This window comes from Plecotus auritus (assembly GCF_963455305.1).
Source record: "Plecotus auritus genome assembly, chromosome: 1".
Lineage (NCBI taxonomy): Eukaryota > Metazoa > Chordata > Mammalia > Chiroptera > Vespertilionidae > Plecotus > Plecotus auritus.
In genome coordinates, this window is record NC_137770.1 from 91,905,894 (window position 1) to 91,922,406 (window position 16,513).

The window sequence follows — 16,513 nt, forward strand, 5'->3', positions numbered from 1 at the left end:
ACATGGTGATATTTAAACCAGGCCTAAAAGGTGTGGAAACCTGCCAGATAGAACAAAGGAGGGAAGGGCATCCAGGTGAAAGAAACAGTAAGAAGTCCGCTCTCAAATTCCTCAAGGCAATTAGGAAAACAACGCAAACCTCTGCAAAGAATGCTCCAAAGAAAGGGCTCCTCTGAGAAAAAAGGCCAAGTTACGGAGAAGGGATATTATTTGCCCTGTAAAATTGATTTTCTGAAATCTGGGAGATTAACCAGCCATCTTATGTGGGTAAATAATTTCAAATACAAGAATAAAGAAAATTAGCTTTATTTATGTAAATTAGAAAAATTGATTGTAGTGTTAGAGTTTGTCAAATGTTTTCACTCTAAACAATTTACAAGAGTATTTATATACAAACATAATAAAATAGAGTACATTACATTGCTTTTGCTTGACTCCAAGTATTTTCTCAATTCTGAACATGCCCCTATCATTTCAGTTTTTAATATTTAACAAAGAAATGCTTTGTTTTGACATAGTGCTTGATTCACAGAGTAACACTGAAATGGAAGGAGAGTCAATGATCACCAATAGTTAAAAAATATTTTTCAACCAAGATGGCTTTATCATTAGATTTTTTTTCTATATTAAAATGTTTCGTTAAAAAAACATACTTGTATTCACTGATAATCTAAATTTATTGTACTAAATTTGACATTTATATAAACCCATAGTTGATCTAAATATAGATATGAATCTATATTAAACTCATTGATATGAATGTTTGCCACAAATGCAAATGAACAAAGTTGTTAGGAATAGAGGTAACAGAAAATCCACTTGAAACATTGAAGTGCAATGCCCTCTTTTATTTAAAATGAGTAAACTTTCTATTTTCTGAACCCAATACAAACAAAACCAAAAGATGACTGAAAACCCATGATATTTATAGACATCAAATCTTAAGTCACACTGTAGGGCTGTAATTAATTTGTACTATTATATATTGAATAATTCTAAATCAAGCTTCCTAAGTAGTTTTCCAATAATTTATGTTGTTTGAGAAATCCAAGTTTAATACAATTGCTGAATAAGGCAGAATTTTAATTTAAAACTGGGATATAACATAAATGCAGATAATTTATGATAGAGTCCAACATGTCATAATATTCAGTGTGTATGGACTGTCAGAAGGAATCCATTTCATTTTTAAAGCAGTGGATTGTTTAGTAAGGTCAGTTCTTTAGCACTTTATTGAAATTCCTGGCAAGAATTCGACAGAGCTTTGCAGCTTTATTAAATGAAAAAACAAAACCCCACAAAAATGTTGTTTTGACTTTGAAAAGTCAGTTAAATTAAAATAATCAATCAGACCTCCAAGTGCACTTATGTCTAAAATGTCACTTTTGTTCCCAAAGAGAAGTAAATAAAATAATCAAGTACTATATTAAGGTGCTTATTAATAAAAGCAAGTAACATCAGAGGAAACTGGTCTTCAATTGGATGCTTGAATTCTTCCCAGGGTGCTTAGTATGTTTAGATGTTGGTGTTCCGACTTTGACACTTTCTTGATTGCCTTTTATAGCAGCCTCAAGGCGGGCTTTCAGGGCCGGAGAAGAAGCCATTACACTTTTAAACACTGATGAATATTGAGGCCCAATTTGCATGAGTTTTTGCAAAGCAAAGTCATGTAAATTTCTCATTATGGAAGTTGCTGATTCCAGAGCATTTTCATCCAAAAGGAAGGAAATGAGGATGGGTAGAAGACAAGCCACCAGCTGAGAGCCTAGAAAATAAATAAATGAAGTAAGTCCTAGATTCAGGAATATAAGTGTTTATTACACAAAGCTGTACACACACTTGATCTGGACACATTCTTCCCCACTTACGGGGAAAACAATTCTTCACATCTCTTCTCCCAAATTACTTCTACTTGGGATTAACATAACATTGCCTTTCAATAAATATGAAAATATAATATTAAGAGACTCTTACATTTTTAAAATTTATTCATTTAACCAGTATGTGAATGTTTTACACTTTCACATTAAATTTCTGATTTTGGACAGATTCTGACCTAATATGAACTTCATGCTGACACTTACGATGCTGCTCTTCAGCAATGGTTACCAGTGCTTCCAAGACCTTTATACCTTCTTGAAAGATCTGAAGCTCAGTGGCGTCTTCAGGATTTTTTTGGTCTATTTCCTGTAGTTTTTCCACAATAGAGGAGACTAAAGAGTAAATGTAAGGGTAGGAAACAGCTGGATTTGGATACTGAAAAATGGAAAGTAGAAGCTGGTAGGTCTTGATTTGTACCTAATCAAGTAAGAGACAAAAATAGTATGAACTATAAATAATTTTACATTAAAATGTATATTTTAAAGTAAATTTTAAAAAGTTAATTTAAAAATTCCTAAAAAGGTATTTAAATTTATTTCTAATTTATCTTTAATTTTGAAAGTCCAAATGGTAACAGGTATTCAAACTTGCATGCTAACGAAGTGGCTGCGACACTTTGGACTGGGAACAGACACATGAATATGTACACTAGGATATGAAAACTTGCCTTCCCTGTTGTATCCTTTATTCAATACATTGTAATGGTTAATTTTCTTCTTTTCTGTAGTTCCACCCTCCCCCCCATATGCCCTTCTATAATCTCATATAAAATTAAACTAAAACACACATACAGACTTGAAAAATATTTCAGAATATGTCTTAAAAAATCACATATATTTAAAATTCAAATGTCATGATCTTAAGGAACCATGTCTGGACCATATTATGTGTCATCACATATCAGAACCATCATTTTGAGACTGCTATCTAAAGCTCCTGCAAGGCTGAAGGCAACAAAAAGAACAGAAGAAAAGGAGATGACTGTACATCAAATACAGCAGGTGATCAAATAATGCCATTTGTTGTAACATTGATGAGATACCTTAGGAACTTAACTCTTGTTTACTATTATCCTATCGTAAAATTGGTTTCTTTATACACCATTTTTCTTAAAGTCACAGACCCTATCAACGATTTTAAATGAGGACTTACTGCATATACTACCTTTATTCAATAAATTGTGATGGTCTTTGGACGATTAAATTTTTCTGAGAGAAAATCTGGTTCCTATACTTTAGGAGTCGAAATAGTTGTGTCCTAGCTGGTTTGGCTCAGTGGATAGAGCAGGGGTGGGCAAACTTTTTGACTCGAGGGCCACAATGGGTTCTTAAACTGGACCGGAGGGCCGGAACTAAAGCATGGATGGAGTGTTTGTATGAACTAATATAAATTCAAAGTAAAGGAGCAGAGGGGAGAGCAAGAGAACCGGATAGAACAGCCGGATCCGGCCCGCGGGCCGTAGTTTGCCCAAGGCTGGGATAGAGTGTCAGCTTGTGGACAGAAAGGTCCTGGGTTTGATTCTGGTCAAGGGCACATGCCCGGGTTGCAGGCTTGATCCCCAGTAGGGGGCGTGCCGGAAGCAGCCGATCAATGATTCTCTCTCATTGATGTTTCTCTCTCTCTCCACCTTCCTTCTTCTCTGAAATCAATAAAAATATATTTAAAAAAATAAAATAAAAATAAAAATATGTTAAAGAAAAGAAATAGTTGTGATCATGTGCTACAAACTCATTTCGTAGCACATAAAGGACTAGGAACATTAATTCAGCAAATGAAGGGACCATAAAGCAATGAGATCAACTTGTGTGTACTGTTTTTGGAGTGGGTTCCATTATTTCACGATCATATACTAAAGGTATGTACTGGAGCCCTGGCTGGGTAGCTCAGTTGGTTAGAGCATTGTCCTGATGTGCAAGGTTGCAGGTTCGATCTCTGGTCAAGGCACACACAAGAAGCAACAAATGAATGCATAAATATGTGGAACAACAAATCGATGTTTCTCTCTTCCTCTCTCTAAAATCAATAATAAATAAATAAATAAAGAAAGAAAGACATGTGCTGAAGCCTTTTTTTCTACAAAAAAAAAAAAAATCCACTATAATAATTTACAATATATCATACTAAATGTCCCTTGAAAAAACGTTAGAAATATGTCAATTTTAAGATACCCCTATTTCAAATTTAGTTTTTTGTTGATTTTTTAAAAACATGCTTTTAGAGAGAGAGGAAGGGAAAGAGGTAGAGAAATAGAAATATCAATGAGAGAGAAATATGACCGAGCGGCTGCCTCTTGCATGCCCCTTATTGGGAATCAAGCCCACAACCCATGCCCAGACCCAGAATCCAGCTGGTGACCGCTTGGTTTGTGGGTCAATGCTCAAACACTGAGCCACATTGGCCAGGCAGTTTTTTGTTGATTTTTTTTTTTTTAAATATCTCCTTTATCTTTTTCTAATTATGCTCTATCCTCAGGGCCAAAGAATAAGACTATTTTTATTTGGTGTTTTCACCCCAAGAATATGTCACCCCAAACCTAAAAATAAAAATTTTAGTCTGATACTTCTTGTTAGAGTCAACAAAAATCAAAGAAAAGTTTTGCAAAAGCCTAAACATATTCCTATCACAAACATCTCTCTGTTAAAGACACTTACCATAGCATCTTTAATCTCAAGAGTAACTTTAAATTTCTCAATACAGCGCTTTTGAAGGCATGGGATGATAGTTACTTCTGGACTGGTAGACAAAATAAATACTGTGATAGCAGTAAGCAGACTGACTTCATCAAGTTCTTGGCGTGTTCCATCTACTAAAAAGAAAATGATATATGAGAAACAGATCCTAATATTGCTATATTTACTGTCCATGTGAAGCTAACTCTAGTTTGGTAGTAACAATTTCTTTTGTTCCAGTTATAGACAGTAAACACTGATTGACTTTAAAACTCCTGGCAAATGTTTCAGGCTTTAAAATGTGCATTATGAGTATTCTAGAACCAAGAATTACCAAAGTAATGATAATCTTCACAGGTAAAGACATCAGTAAATACACATATTTACGAGGAATATACATTTACTAATTGTGTGACCTTGGATATCTAACCTTGTCTTCAGCTTTCTTATCTGTAAAATGGGAGTAAGCAAAGGACTTACATTTATAAGGTTAAATGAGTTAATCTATGTAAAGCATTAGAATAGTATACTGAATACTAATACTAATACTAAATGTGTGTTATCCATTTTATTACTATCTTCATTGTGGAGCAATACAGAAATGCTTGGACAATTGTTTTTTCTTTGTTAAGTTTAAAGTATTCATATATTGATAATACATGTGTCAAGTGAAAATCCGTTAGCACTTTGCTACATATACCATTTCTTAATAGTAGAGAAAAAACTTGAAAATTCCTGCACAGGCCACTGTGGGAGGCTAAAAAGTAATAACTGTCCTTCTACCTTCTAAATTCTTCTAGCTGGGCTAATAACCAAATTAACAGAGACAGATTAACAGGAGAAAATAAAATCTTAATACATATGGATGGGGAATTCACATTAAGCATGAAAATTCCAAATAAGAGGCAAAACTAGGTCTATATTACATTTTGGACAAAGGAGAAAATGAGGGGATGGGATCTTAGATTTCAAAAGTGAGAATGAGCCATTTACAGGTAATTTGTTTATTAATAACCAACTTGAAAATCAATACCCTAAAAGGCAGAACTTTTGGTCCCCTTCACCACCAATCACTTAAAGAAATTTTCTATTAGATGTAATTCATTTTCCAAAGTCAAACTCTCATTAAATAATTTTAATGAAACTGCTGTGAAAAATCAATATTATTGAAAAGGAGAGCCAAATTCAACTCATTAACTTGCATAAGAATGGATTGCTACACCCCCCTCTCCACCTTCCCCCTGGATTGCTACTTTTGAAAATGTCATAGAGTGCACTTACCCAAACCTAGATGGTAGAGCCTTCTACACACCTGGGTTAGATGGAATAGCCTATTGCTCCTAGGCTACAAACCTGTACAACATGTTACAGTGCTGAATACTGTAAACAACTGTAGCACAATGGTAAATATTTATGTATCTAAACTTAGAAAAGGTACAGAAAAATTCAGTATAAAAGACAGTGTGTGTGTGTGTGTGTGTGTGTGTGTGTAGGAGGATTCTTGAGGGAGGCATCTTCAGAGGGAGAGATGTCAGGAGGAGGGAGGGAAGGAGGGAGGGAGGAAAGGAGAGAGAAAGGAAGAGAAGGGGAGAGAGGAAGAGCAGAGATCAAAGAGACCCAGAGAGATAAAACTTGAGAGGAGACACAATAAAAGGGAGAGGAATGGGGCTGGGAGAAAAGATAATGAGGAAATGGAGGAAAAGGAAGTGAGTTTGTAAGAGGAACAGAAATGGGAGGAAAGAGAGACAAAGATAAATGGAAAGAAGGGAAGTGAGTCTGTGAGTGCAGGGTCAGGCAGTGGTGTGTGTGGAGGCTGCCCCTTGCCCCAGCCCACTCCTCCTGATCCCTGGCCAACTTCTGGCTCCAGCCTCTGGTGGCAGCATCCTGAGCCAGTCTCCTCTCATTTATTTAATTAAACTGCCCAGAACTCACAGTCAATTCAACATCATAGACTGGCCCAGCTTTTCTTGTAATGTTGCAAAAAAAGTTTTTGCTTATAATCAATTATAATCTTACTAGAGGCTTGGTGCATGAAAATTCATGCACTGGAGGGGGTGTCCCTCAGCCCTGCCTGCCCCCTATCACAGTCTGGGAGCCCTCAGGGGCAGGAGGTGACCCGGCGATCAGGGGAAGGCGACGCCCCCCCTCATACCTCTGCTGCTGCCACTGCCGGCAGCGCAAGCCTTGGCTGGCTCTCGTTACCTGAGCCTTGGGCAGCCCTGGGCAGCTGCCATCCAAGGCTTGCCTGCACCTTGGGCTGGCTCTGGGCAGCTGAGGGGACTGGAGGACTCTGGAGGCAGGCATGCGGAGTGGCCGAACCTGCCTGGGGGCAGGCCTGGTCGTGCTGGGTGCCTGCTGCCCCGGCGGGGTTGAGGGGACTGGGCGCCACCATCTTGTGGCTGTGGGTGCGGCCGTCTTTGAGGGCGTGACAGTCAAGTAGCATATTCCCTCCTTATTGGCTGTGGGCACCGCCATCTTTGTGAGGGCATGACGGTCAATTAGCATATTCCCTCTTTATTAAATAGGATGGGACCACCACTGTATATGTGGTCTGTCAATGATGGAAATGTGGTTATGCAGTGCATGACTATATTCCCATTCTTTTTTCTTTATTTTCCAATTACAGCCTCTTCTCTTTTATTTAGGATAGATGCAAGGTTCCCTTAGCATTAGCCCCAAGGAGAGGCCCATGCAGTAAGGAACTGGGGCCTCCTGCTAACAGTCAGAGGGAAACTGAAGCCTCTTGCCAACAGCCCTGACTGAGTCAATGAGTCATTTTGGAAGTGGATGCTCTAGCTGCAGTCCTGCCAACATCTTAACAGCAACCTTATGAGAGACCCTGAGCCAGAAATACCCAGCTATGCTGCTCTGAATTCCTGACCCATAACTATCAGATAATGTTTAAGCCAATAATTTGTTATGTAGCTAATGGTTTTCCTGTCATGATCAGCTGCTTCTTTAATTTCTCAGTAGCCAGCCTAAATCCTCAAGTTCCTAACCTCATTCCATGATACACAACAAAACACATCTTTGTGTATGTGATGAAAGAGGCATGCTCACAATCACTCTCAACATAAAAATTTAGACACAGTATTTCGGTCCTTTTCTTTTTACCTTTGCTCTCATTGGTAGAGGTTAAGCCTTTAAAATTCAGTTAATGTTACTTCCTGCCTAGAAAGGGGCATGTTTCGCTCCCTAAAACTTCCAACTCCAACCTCATCTCTACCTTCTTCTTCCTGTCAAGAGGAGCCTAAACTTTGAACCTTACCTTCCTTACCTCTTTTTTGTACCTCAACACTGTATTTTACACTTCTGACCACTTTCGTTTTCTTTTTGCTTGTGACCACATTCTCTTCTGAATCTCCTCCCATCTTGCTCTGTAAACTCAAGTTGGGTGATTTCAACCATCCAATAAGTTGCACCAACAACTGCTTAATCCAGGTAGTCTAAAATCAACTCTAGGCCAGACTTTCTTGAACTCCAGACCTCTGTATATTCTGTTCCACTTGATTATCCTACAGGCAATTCACACTTAACTTCAGTATATTCCCCTGAAAATGCTCACCATGGTATTTCTGTTCATGGTACTGAGTGCTCTACTCACTCTACCCTTCAACTCCTAGACCAAACTATCACTAAATTCTGTTAGTAGATGTTTAATATTTTGGTATTCTATTCCTCTTTATCCTTATTGCTACTATCTCATCTCCAACAATCTTGCTCTCTTTTCTATACTGCTGCCAGAGTGATTCTTTAGAAATGCAAATCATTTTACTCTCCTTAAAACTCTTCAGTAATTCCACATGCATATTAAAAGCAATCCACCGAGATCATGCCAAATCCTCCATCCTTTGGCCCTAAATACCATCCAACACGTATATTTTCTACTAATCATCATTCACCGCCTTCTTTTTTTTTTTTTTTTTTTAATATATTTTATTGATATTCTACAGAGAGGAAGGGAGAGGGATAGAGAGCTAGAAACATCGATGAGAGAGAAACATCGATCAGCTGCCTCCTGCACACCTCCCACTGGGGATGTGCCCACAACCAAGGCACGTGCCCTTGACCGGAATCGAACCTGGGACCCCTCAGTCCGCAGGCCGACGCTCTATCCACTGAGCCAAACCGGTTTCGGCACCACCTTCTTACTCTTTCCCCCCAAACCCACATTCTCTCCTTTCTTTTTTTTTTTTTTTTAAATATATTTTATTGATATTTCACAGAGAGGAAGGGAGAGGGATAGAGAGCTAGAAACATCGATGAGAGAGAAACATCGATCAGCTGCCTCCTGCACACCTCCCACTGAGGATGTGCCCGCAACCAAGGTACATGCCCTTGACCGGAATCGAACCCGGGTCCTTTCAGTCCGCAGGCCGACGCTCTATCCACTGAGCCAAACCGGTTTCGGCACATTCTCTCATTTCTTTATCTGCTGTCCCCAAATCTACTTACTTACATTAGGTCTCCAGATGTTTGATCAAAATTTTGTGCCTCGAATCCCTACCTATAACGTCCAAGTGGAGAACCTCTCTAATCCTTTAAGAAACGGATTCTTCGGAGAAGCCTCCTGAGGCAGATACAGAGGTGTACCCCTCGCTGGGAAAGGTGCTGCCCAGCTGCTCCTTCAGGGTTGGCCTTAGCTACAGAGCTGCCCTGGCTGCAATCACACCCTTCCTGGGCAATCCATACCTGGGGACCAAGGCCAGGCCATTTCTGTGCTACGGGGGACACTCCAATGGGCAATCTCTAGAGTTCTCAGGTTCACTGAGCTTTTGAGGGCCTGCACTGTAGTGTGACTTCTTTTGCCTCAAATTGCTTTCCCCTATTCCTTTCACATATTTGGTTCCTTAATAAAGCTCCTTTTCCCCAAACTCCGTCCTAGAATGAGCTTCCAGAGAACCCTACCTGTGACACTCCGCCTGATTTACTCAGAGCTGATTACTCTAATTTTTTGCCAGTTAGTCTCTCTTTCTTGTTAGTGTACTAGAAATCCAGTGATTATTAAGACATTACTGTCAGCTTCAAGGAGAACTTATGTTATTAATCATACCTATAGCAATTTATAGGTACTAGATTCCCAACTCTAGGTACAAAGTAGTTGGTCAATAAGTGCTGAATTCAACTGAAACCTTTTCACCATATGAAACAGAATATAGTGAACTGTGACATGTATCCTCACTAGAATAAGAAAAGTGGAAATAATTTGTAATTTGTCTAAAGACTTTCTATAATCACTATAACATATGTTGAAAATGAACATAATAATAAGAGCAAACAAATGAACATAATAAGAGCAAACACATTTTAATGGACACTGAACATAATACTAGCTATCATTTATTGATATATGCCAGGTAATAAGCGAGATGCTTTTCATATATTAGGTTACTGCCTTAACATTTCCTGCAACTTAATATCCTTATTTTGTTAATGAGAAATCTAAGGCTCAGAGAAGTTGGGTAATTTGGCTAGTTAGTTAGCTATTAAGTGCTAAGATGAGTATATGAACCAGGTTGGTCTTTTTCTTTTATATAGTTTTATTGACTTCAGAAAGTGGAAGAAATAGGGAAAGAGAGATAAAACATCAATGAGAGAGAATCAGCGATCCATTGCCTCCTGCACATCCCCTGTTGGGGATTGAGCCCAAACTCTGGGCATGTGCCCTAAATGGGAATTGAACTGTGACCTCCTGGTTCATAGGTCAACGCTCAACCACTGAGCCACACCGGCTGGGCAGGTTGGTCTTATTTATATTTATAATTCACAGCTTATGAACTTTTCAGTATACTATGCATGTAAAAAGTTCTGTCAGCTAGTCATGGGTCATACTATATTTTGAAATTAACATAATACTACACTTGAAGGTCTCTCATTTCAACTTACTATAAGGCTGCCATTCACTTACTTATATTACAGGTTAAAGATACTAACATGAGAACATAGATGTTTCTATCTACTTATGTTCTCTAACCACATTATGTAATAAATATGGTCTCTTCCAGGTGAGACTACCAAACATGATCAAGTCAACAAAATGGTCCCTCTTGATTTTTAAAACAAGAGCTTCCAAAAAACTTTAATTACCTGGATCCCAACAGTCAAGAATTGTTACTAAAGCACTCCGGAGAAGGTCAGTCCAAGCAGTCTGGCTCTTCTCTGCTCTGGCCATAGGAGAAGATAATATTCCTTTCAGAGCCTGCAGGGAAGCTGCAACTGTTGAAGATAACTGTCCCCCAGGCAATTTCACAGCAGTTTCTCTCAGGACCCCAATTGTGAGGTACAGTATAGTAGGGAGAATTGAGATGCTTCCTGTAAGACACATTAAAAAAAAAACACTCTGTTTTTCAGTTTATGTATATAGTTCCTAAAAAGAAATAACCAATGATAAGACAATATCAAAGAGTTCTTGCATTTAAGATTATTTTTCATAAAGAACTATAACTTTTAAGATAATTTAAGTAACCTTTAGATTTTAAAGATTGAATCAGCCCGGCTGGCGTGGCTCAGTGGTTGAGCAACCTATGAACCAGGAGGTCACGGTTCAATTCCCGGTCAGGGCACATGCCTGGGTTATGGGCTTGATCCCTGGGGTGGGATGTGCAAGAGGAAGCCGATTAATGATTCTCTCACCATTGATGTTTCTATCTCTCTCTCCCTCTCCCTTTCTTTCTAAAATCAATAAAAATGAAATTTAAAAAGATTGGATTCTACTTTGGTTATAATTGAAAATGTTATTTAAATTGTATCTAGTATTTTTTGCTGTCTTATTTTGTCTTACTTGGAAGTTGGCAAATGTCGAATTTATTTTTATTTGTTTTTTAGTGTGGTAAAATATACATAACATAAAACTTACCACTTTAACCATTTTAAAGTGTACAATTTAGCAGCATTAAGTATATCCACAATGTTGCACAACCATTGGCAGTGCCCATTTGACTTCATTTTAAACTTTTTTCAAGGAATTTGTAGCAATCCACTCAGTACAAAATATTAAAGTTTTAACGGCTACTAAATGAGTTAAAAAGTCAGTTATGTTTAAAATGAAAGAGACTAAAGTTAAAATGTTCAATTTTCCCAGATGCTACTCAACAAAACTTGTATAATGTATTTTTACCCATCGTCCTCTGCTAGTCACTTTTTCTGCCACTTTTGGTGTGGCAGAAAGGAAGTGTGTGAGAACAAGGAATATAGATTTAATTGAAATTTAAAGTCACTTTAAAAGATAGCACATAAATTGGCCAAGACACATTTAAGCAGAAATATGCTTACCAATTGAAAAATATTAAGTGCTGAGTACCTATTATGTGCTAGATTTCCTAGACCAGTGGTTCTCAACCTTTCTAATGCCGCGACCCTTTAATACAGTTCCTCATGTTGTGGTGACCCCCAACCATAAAATTATTTTCGTTGCTACTTCATAACTGTAGTTTTTCTACTGTTAATGAATCGCAATGTAATATCTGTGTTTTCCGATGGTCTTAGGCTCTACAGTAGCGGTTCTACAACAGTGGGTTGAGAACCGCTAGCAGGGTCGCCTAAGATCATCGGAAAACACAGGTATTTACATGTTGGGGGTCACCACAACATGAGGAACTGTATTAAAGGGTCGCGGCATTAGAAAGGTTGAGAACCACTGTGGACCTAGGATAAAAAATTTCATTGGAAATAAGACATATGTCTCTCTCTATGTATATATTTATCTTATTTACATATAATAATTAATTACATATAATGCTTCTATATAACACATAAAAACTATGTCTCTACATATAGAACCAACATACACACATATGTGTATATATAGGGAGGCCTCACAGATGAGGTAGGCCTGAAGTTGAACTTCAAAGGAATGCAAAATTTTAAGTAGAAGAGAAGGGATGGGATCATATAACACCATGGACAATAGATCAAGTAACACCATGGACAATAGCACAGAACAGGGATGAGCATAAAGCCTCGTGGGTTTAAAATTCTCCCAGAAGGAATGAAGAGGAGGCAGTGACTCAGCAGAGCCCTATGGAGAGCCTTAAAATGCTGTACTAAAAGAATGGAGTTGATTCCAAACAGAACTGGATATGATGACCAACTTCTGTCATCACTGAGGTAGGGGAAGTCCATTGGATATTGTATATATATAAAAAAAAGGCCCAAGAGTGAGTAACTGCCACTGACAGATTTAAAATACTGTCAACCATAAAAAAAAACATACCTGCAGTACATGCAGTCTCTCTATTTACTTACACCCTTTCAGTAAAACAAATTACTAGCATGTAATGTTCATCTTAGAGTATTAATAACATCACCCAAACCTTTAGGTCAAATTTGTTTTAATGAGAAAAGGATTAGCAACCATTATCTCCTTTACCTATTAAAACCATTTCTCTCCTTCCAGGTCCAGTAAAGCAACCACACACCACAGCATACCTTCAGGAGAGCACACTGCGGGAAGTTCAGAGAGGATAACTAAGGCCGCTGAAACCAATCTACTTCCATCTTCTGACAGCATCTGTGGCTTTGTAGCTTTTATTCCTGGGCTACCTGTCAATTTAGGATTTAGTTCTGGGAGCTGTCTAACTAGAATGCATACACACAATTCCAGTGTTGCAAAAACCAAAGATTTCCCAGGCACAAGTCCTCCTGTGTCCTTTCCCTCTCCAAATTCTGGCAGCGTTTCCTTTTCAGCAGCCCCATCATCAACTAAAAGAAAGAAAGAATAGGGTTGAATAAACGCTTCTTTTCTTCGTATTTACTTTGTTTCTGGTAGATGGCAATTTAGCTCACTTGTGTTGTAGGCAACACATTTAAATGACAGAAGTCTTGGGTATTAAATAAAAACAGTTGTCTTTATTATGACTTCTTATTGGAATGAATCAAAAGAAATCCCTGGCAATTCTGGTTGGCCCTGACCAGGTAGCTCAGTTGGTTAAAGCATTGTCCCCAGATGCCAAGGTTGTGGGTTCAATTCCCGATCAGGGCACATACAACAATCAACCGAAGAATGCACAAATAAGTGGAAGAGCAAATCAATGTTTCTATCTAAAAAAAAAATTTCTCGTTAACATCATGCTTGTAAGTATGTGAACCCGGCCCTGGCCAGGTAGTTCAGTTGGCTGGGTGTTGTCCCATACACCAAAAGGTGGCGGGTTCGATTCCCAGTCAGGGCGTGTGCAAGAGGTTGAGAGAATACGTCCTTGTGTTTTAAATCCACTGTTATATTGGGTTTTCTGTTATACGTAGTCAAATGTAATATTGAATAATAAACTCACCAATACTGAATTAGACTTGTAAATAAGCCATTTAATCACTTTGCAAAATCTAAGTCATTAAAAAATGTTAGTTGTTCCTTCCATGTACATTAGTGAACTCTTACAGCTAGTGTAAGTACTCAATCAGAATACGAGCTTTTTTCACTTCCAGGGTTTTGTTAAAATTCTCATTTTCTCAAAGAATAGTATTTTAGCTATGGACAACATCCAAGCTAACATGTAAAGGTGAATGGGAGAACTTACAGCCATACCTAGAGATGTTCCTTTGTGCTACACATAACAGATTATCAGAATGACATAGATACATAAGCAGTACTTTAAAAAATAATGATGCTACGTGATTAATTTGGCATTGTGGGTTAACATTCACCTTCTGCACTTCGTCTTTTCTCCTTCACATGTTCTTGTGCTGCACAGATAATCTGTCTTACCACTTCAAGTGAAGCCAACTGAATGGAAGGTGATTCTCGGGTCAAAATTACTCGATGCAGTACATTCAACAACTCGATACCCAAGGCCTATCACAGGAAACATTTAGGGGAGATTGTATTGGAAATATTTTCTTTAAAAAAAACCCACAAAAACCAGTGATAAATAAAGACTATGACAAAATCCTGAAAAAGAGATTTTAACAAATTGTTCACAAAAAAATAAAGGTGTTAGTGCAATAAAGTTATATAATACCTGCTCCACTTTAAACCAACTCCAGATTGGTTTTTGTCCAATCTGTGGAAGATGGCACTATGACAAAAGGTCATTTGCACACAGGTCCTAAAGTGGGAAAACAGAAAGGGAACTTCCAAAACAAGATGGGAAATTTGGCTAAAAAAATACAAGGACTGCCATGTAGAGTCCCAGATTTATATTAAGTTGTATTTTTTTTGAAACAACAGAGAATAATGGAAAAGCATGACATTAAAAGTGAATAATAAGCACAGAATGGATATCTCTATAAAGAATAAAATACACCAGACAAATATACTTCATTCCAACCCCTTTCTTTTCTAGTAGTTACTCTAGTGGCTTTCTTTCATCTTTGAAAAATAACAGAGTAAACCTATCATTATAATACTTGTTTTAAGATGCAGAATAAATGAACACAAAAAGTTTAAAATTTATTCAAATACAATCCAAGTCAGGTAGGAACCTGATTAATACCTTAAACTTAAAAAACGATAGTGTCAATAAGGTAAATAATAGTCCGTATATAGAGAGGAAATCAAACCATCCATGTTTTGTAACATCCAAGAGTCAATGATAAGAATTTTATATACTGGTAATACCGGATGCTGAGGGTGCCTGCCCAATGCAGAGTTGCTCTTGGGAAAGCAGGTAAAGGCAGCGCCATACTTTGTACAGTGATCCTTTTACCATGGTCACAACTGAGTCAGATATTGGCGCCTGACTCCACCTATAGGCTAGTCAGTAGTCTCTTAAAAAGACCTGGAGGGAGAACTCAGACAGGAATACTTTGTAATAGGCTACAGAGGGCCTGTAATGCAGCCAAATGAACCAAGTAGGTTCTCTCTTAAGGAAATGAAATATAAAATACAGATGTATGTGAGGAGCCAGGGTGCACTGAAGCAGAAAGAGGCAAAGAAGGAACACCACCTGCAGCTAGTGGCTACTATACTGGACAATGTGTATCAGAACCGTCCCATCACTGTAGAAGTTTGATGGAAGAGCTGCTATACAGAGTGGTTAGCTGGTGGCAGCAGAAAGAAGCGCAGTAGAGGCAAAGGCAGGGACAGAAAGCAGCAGTCAGAGGCATGATTGCTCCCAGGTCAGCACAGCTGCTGACGGCATTCCAGTTCTGAGGCCTAGCTGTGCAGCTGTTTAGTTTTCTTTTTACTTCTGTGTTCATTCTCTGTTTGCTGTAGTAACCCGAACATGTTTCTGTTCCTGTTCTTTGAAATCTACAGAAGCCTACCAAAAACAACGAATCACCTGATCACTGCCAATTTTAGATCTGGGCCACGGAACATCCAGAAGGGCCTGTAACGCATGTAAACAAGCAGTAATGCTTTCCATGGTTGCATCTGAGCGCAAGGAACACAGAAATTCCACACTGATTCCTGTAGAAAGCAGAAAAGACAGAGGCTTCTTTGAGAGTCTTAGCTCATGAAGTTAAAAATTCATTTTTCATTTTGGTAAAATGTATAAATAAGCTTAGCAAAAAGGTGATGCAAATAAGCAACAATAAATTTAGGACTCTAAACAATTAAGTGATAAGGCAAGTCTTTTAATAGATTAAATTGTCCCAGATGTGACATGAAGAATTTCCTAACTTTATTCTGACTAAAATTTATTGAATGATTACCAGGTATCAGGCTCTGCACTTTACACATGTATTTTCATTTCATTCTCACAATACCTGAGGAAGTAGGTACTATTATTAGCACTTTTTCTGAGAGAACAGAATGAACACATAAAGAGTTTAAGTAATTTAATCTGCGCAAGGTCAGTTACAATGGGGTACATCAAGAATGTGAACTGAGGTAGTTGAGCTGCACGGCTTATACTCATAGTAACTCCGTTGTCCTTCATTCTATAAAAGTCGTTTTTCGCCCTGACCGGTTTGGCTCAGTGGGTAGAGTGTCGGCCTGCGGACTGAAAGGTCCCAGGTTCGATTCCGGTCAAGGGCATGTACCTTGGTTGTGGGCACATCCCCAGTAGGAGGTGTGCAGGAGGCAG

At 38.2% G+C, this 16,513-nt stretch overlaps 1 protein-coding gene across 7 annotated transcripts in view; it reads right to left on the bottom strand.

Moving 5' to 3' along the window:
• Positions 1 to 833: 833 nt before the first annotated feature.
• HEATR5A (HEAT repeat containing 5A) overlaps positions 834 to 16,513 on the bottom strand; it is a 123,889-nt gene continuing 108,209 nt past the window's right edge. For 5 of the 7 annotated variants that reach the window (XM_080643164.1, XM_080643166.1, XM_080643161.1 and 2 more), the window contains 7 exons: positions 15,767 to 15,894; positions 14,190 to 14,337; positions 12,978 to 13,250; positions 10,638 to 10,862; positions 4,533 to 4,687; positions 2,085 to 2,298; positions 834 to 1,765 (listed from right to left, as the gene is read on the bottom strand). In XM_080643164.1, the coding sequence (XP_080499290.1) occupies positions 1,458 to 1,765; positions 2,085 to 2,298; positions 4,533 to 4,687; positions 10,638 to 10,862; positions 12,978 to 13,250; positions 14,190 to 14,337; positions 15,767 to 15,894 (1,451 nt within the window). In that variant the 3' untranslated portion in view covers positions 834 to 1,457. Of the gene's footprint in view, positions 1,766 to 2,084; positions 2,299 to 4,532; positions 4,688 to 10,637; positions 10,863 to 12,918; positions 13,251 to 14,189; positions 14,338 to 15,766; positions 15,895 to 16,513 lie in introns of those variants that run through there. The other 2 variants (XM_080643163.1, XM_080643167.1) reach the window with 2 other exon arrangements.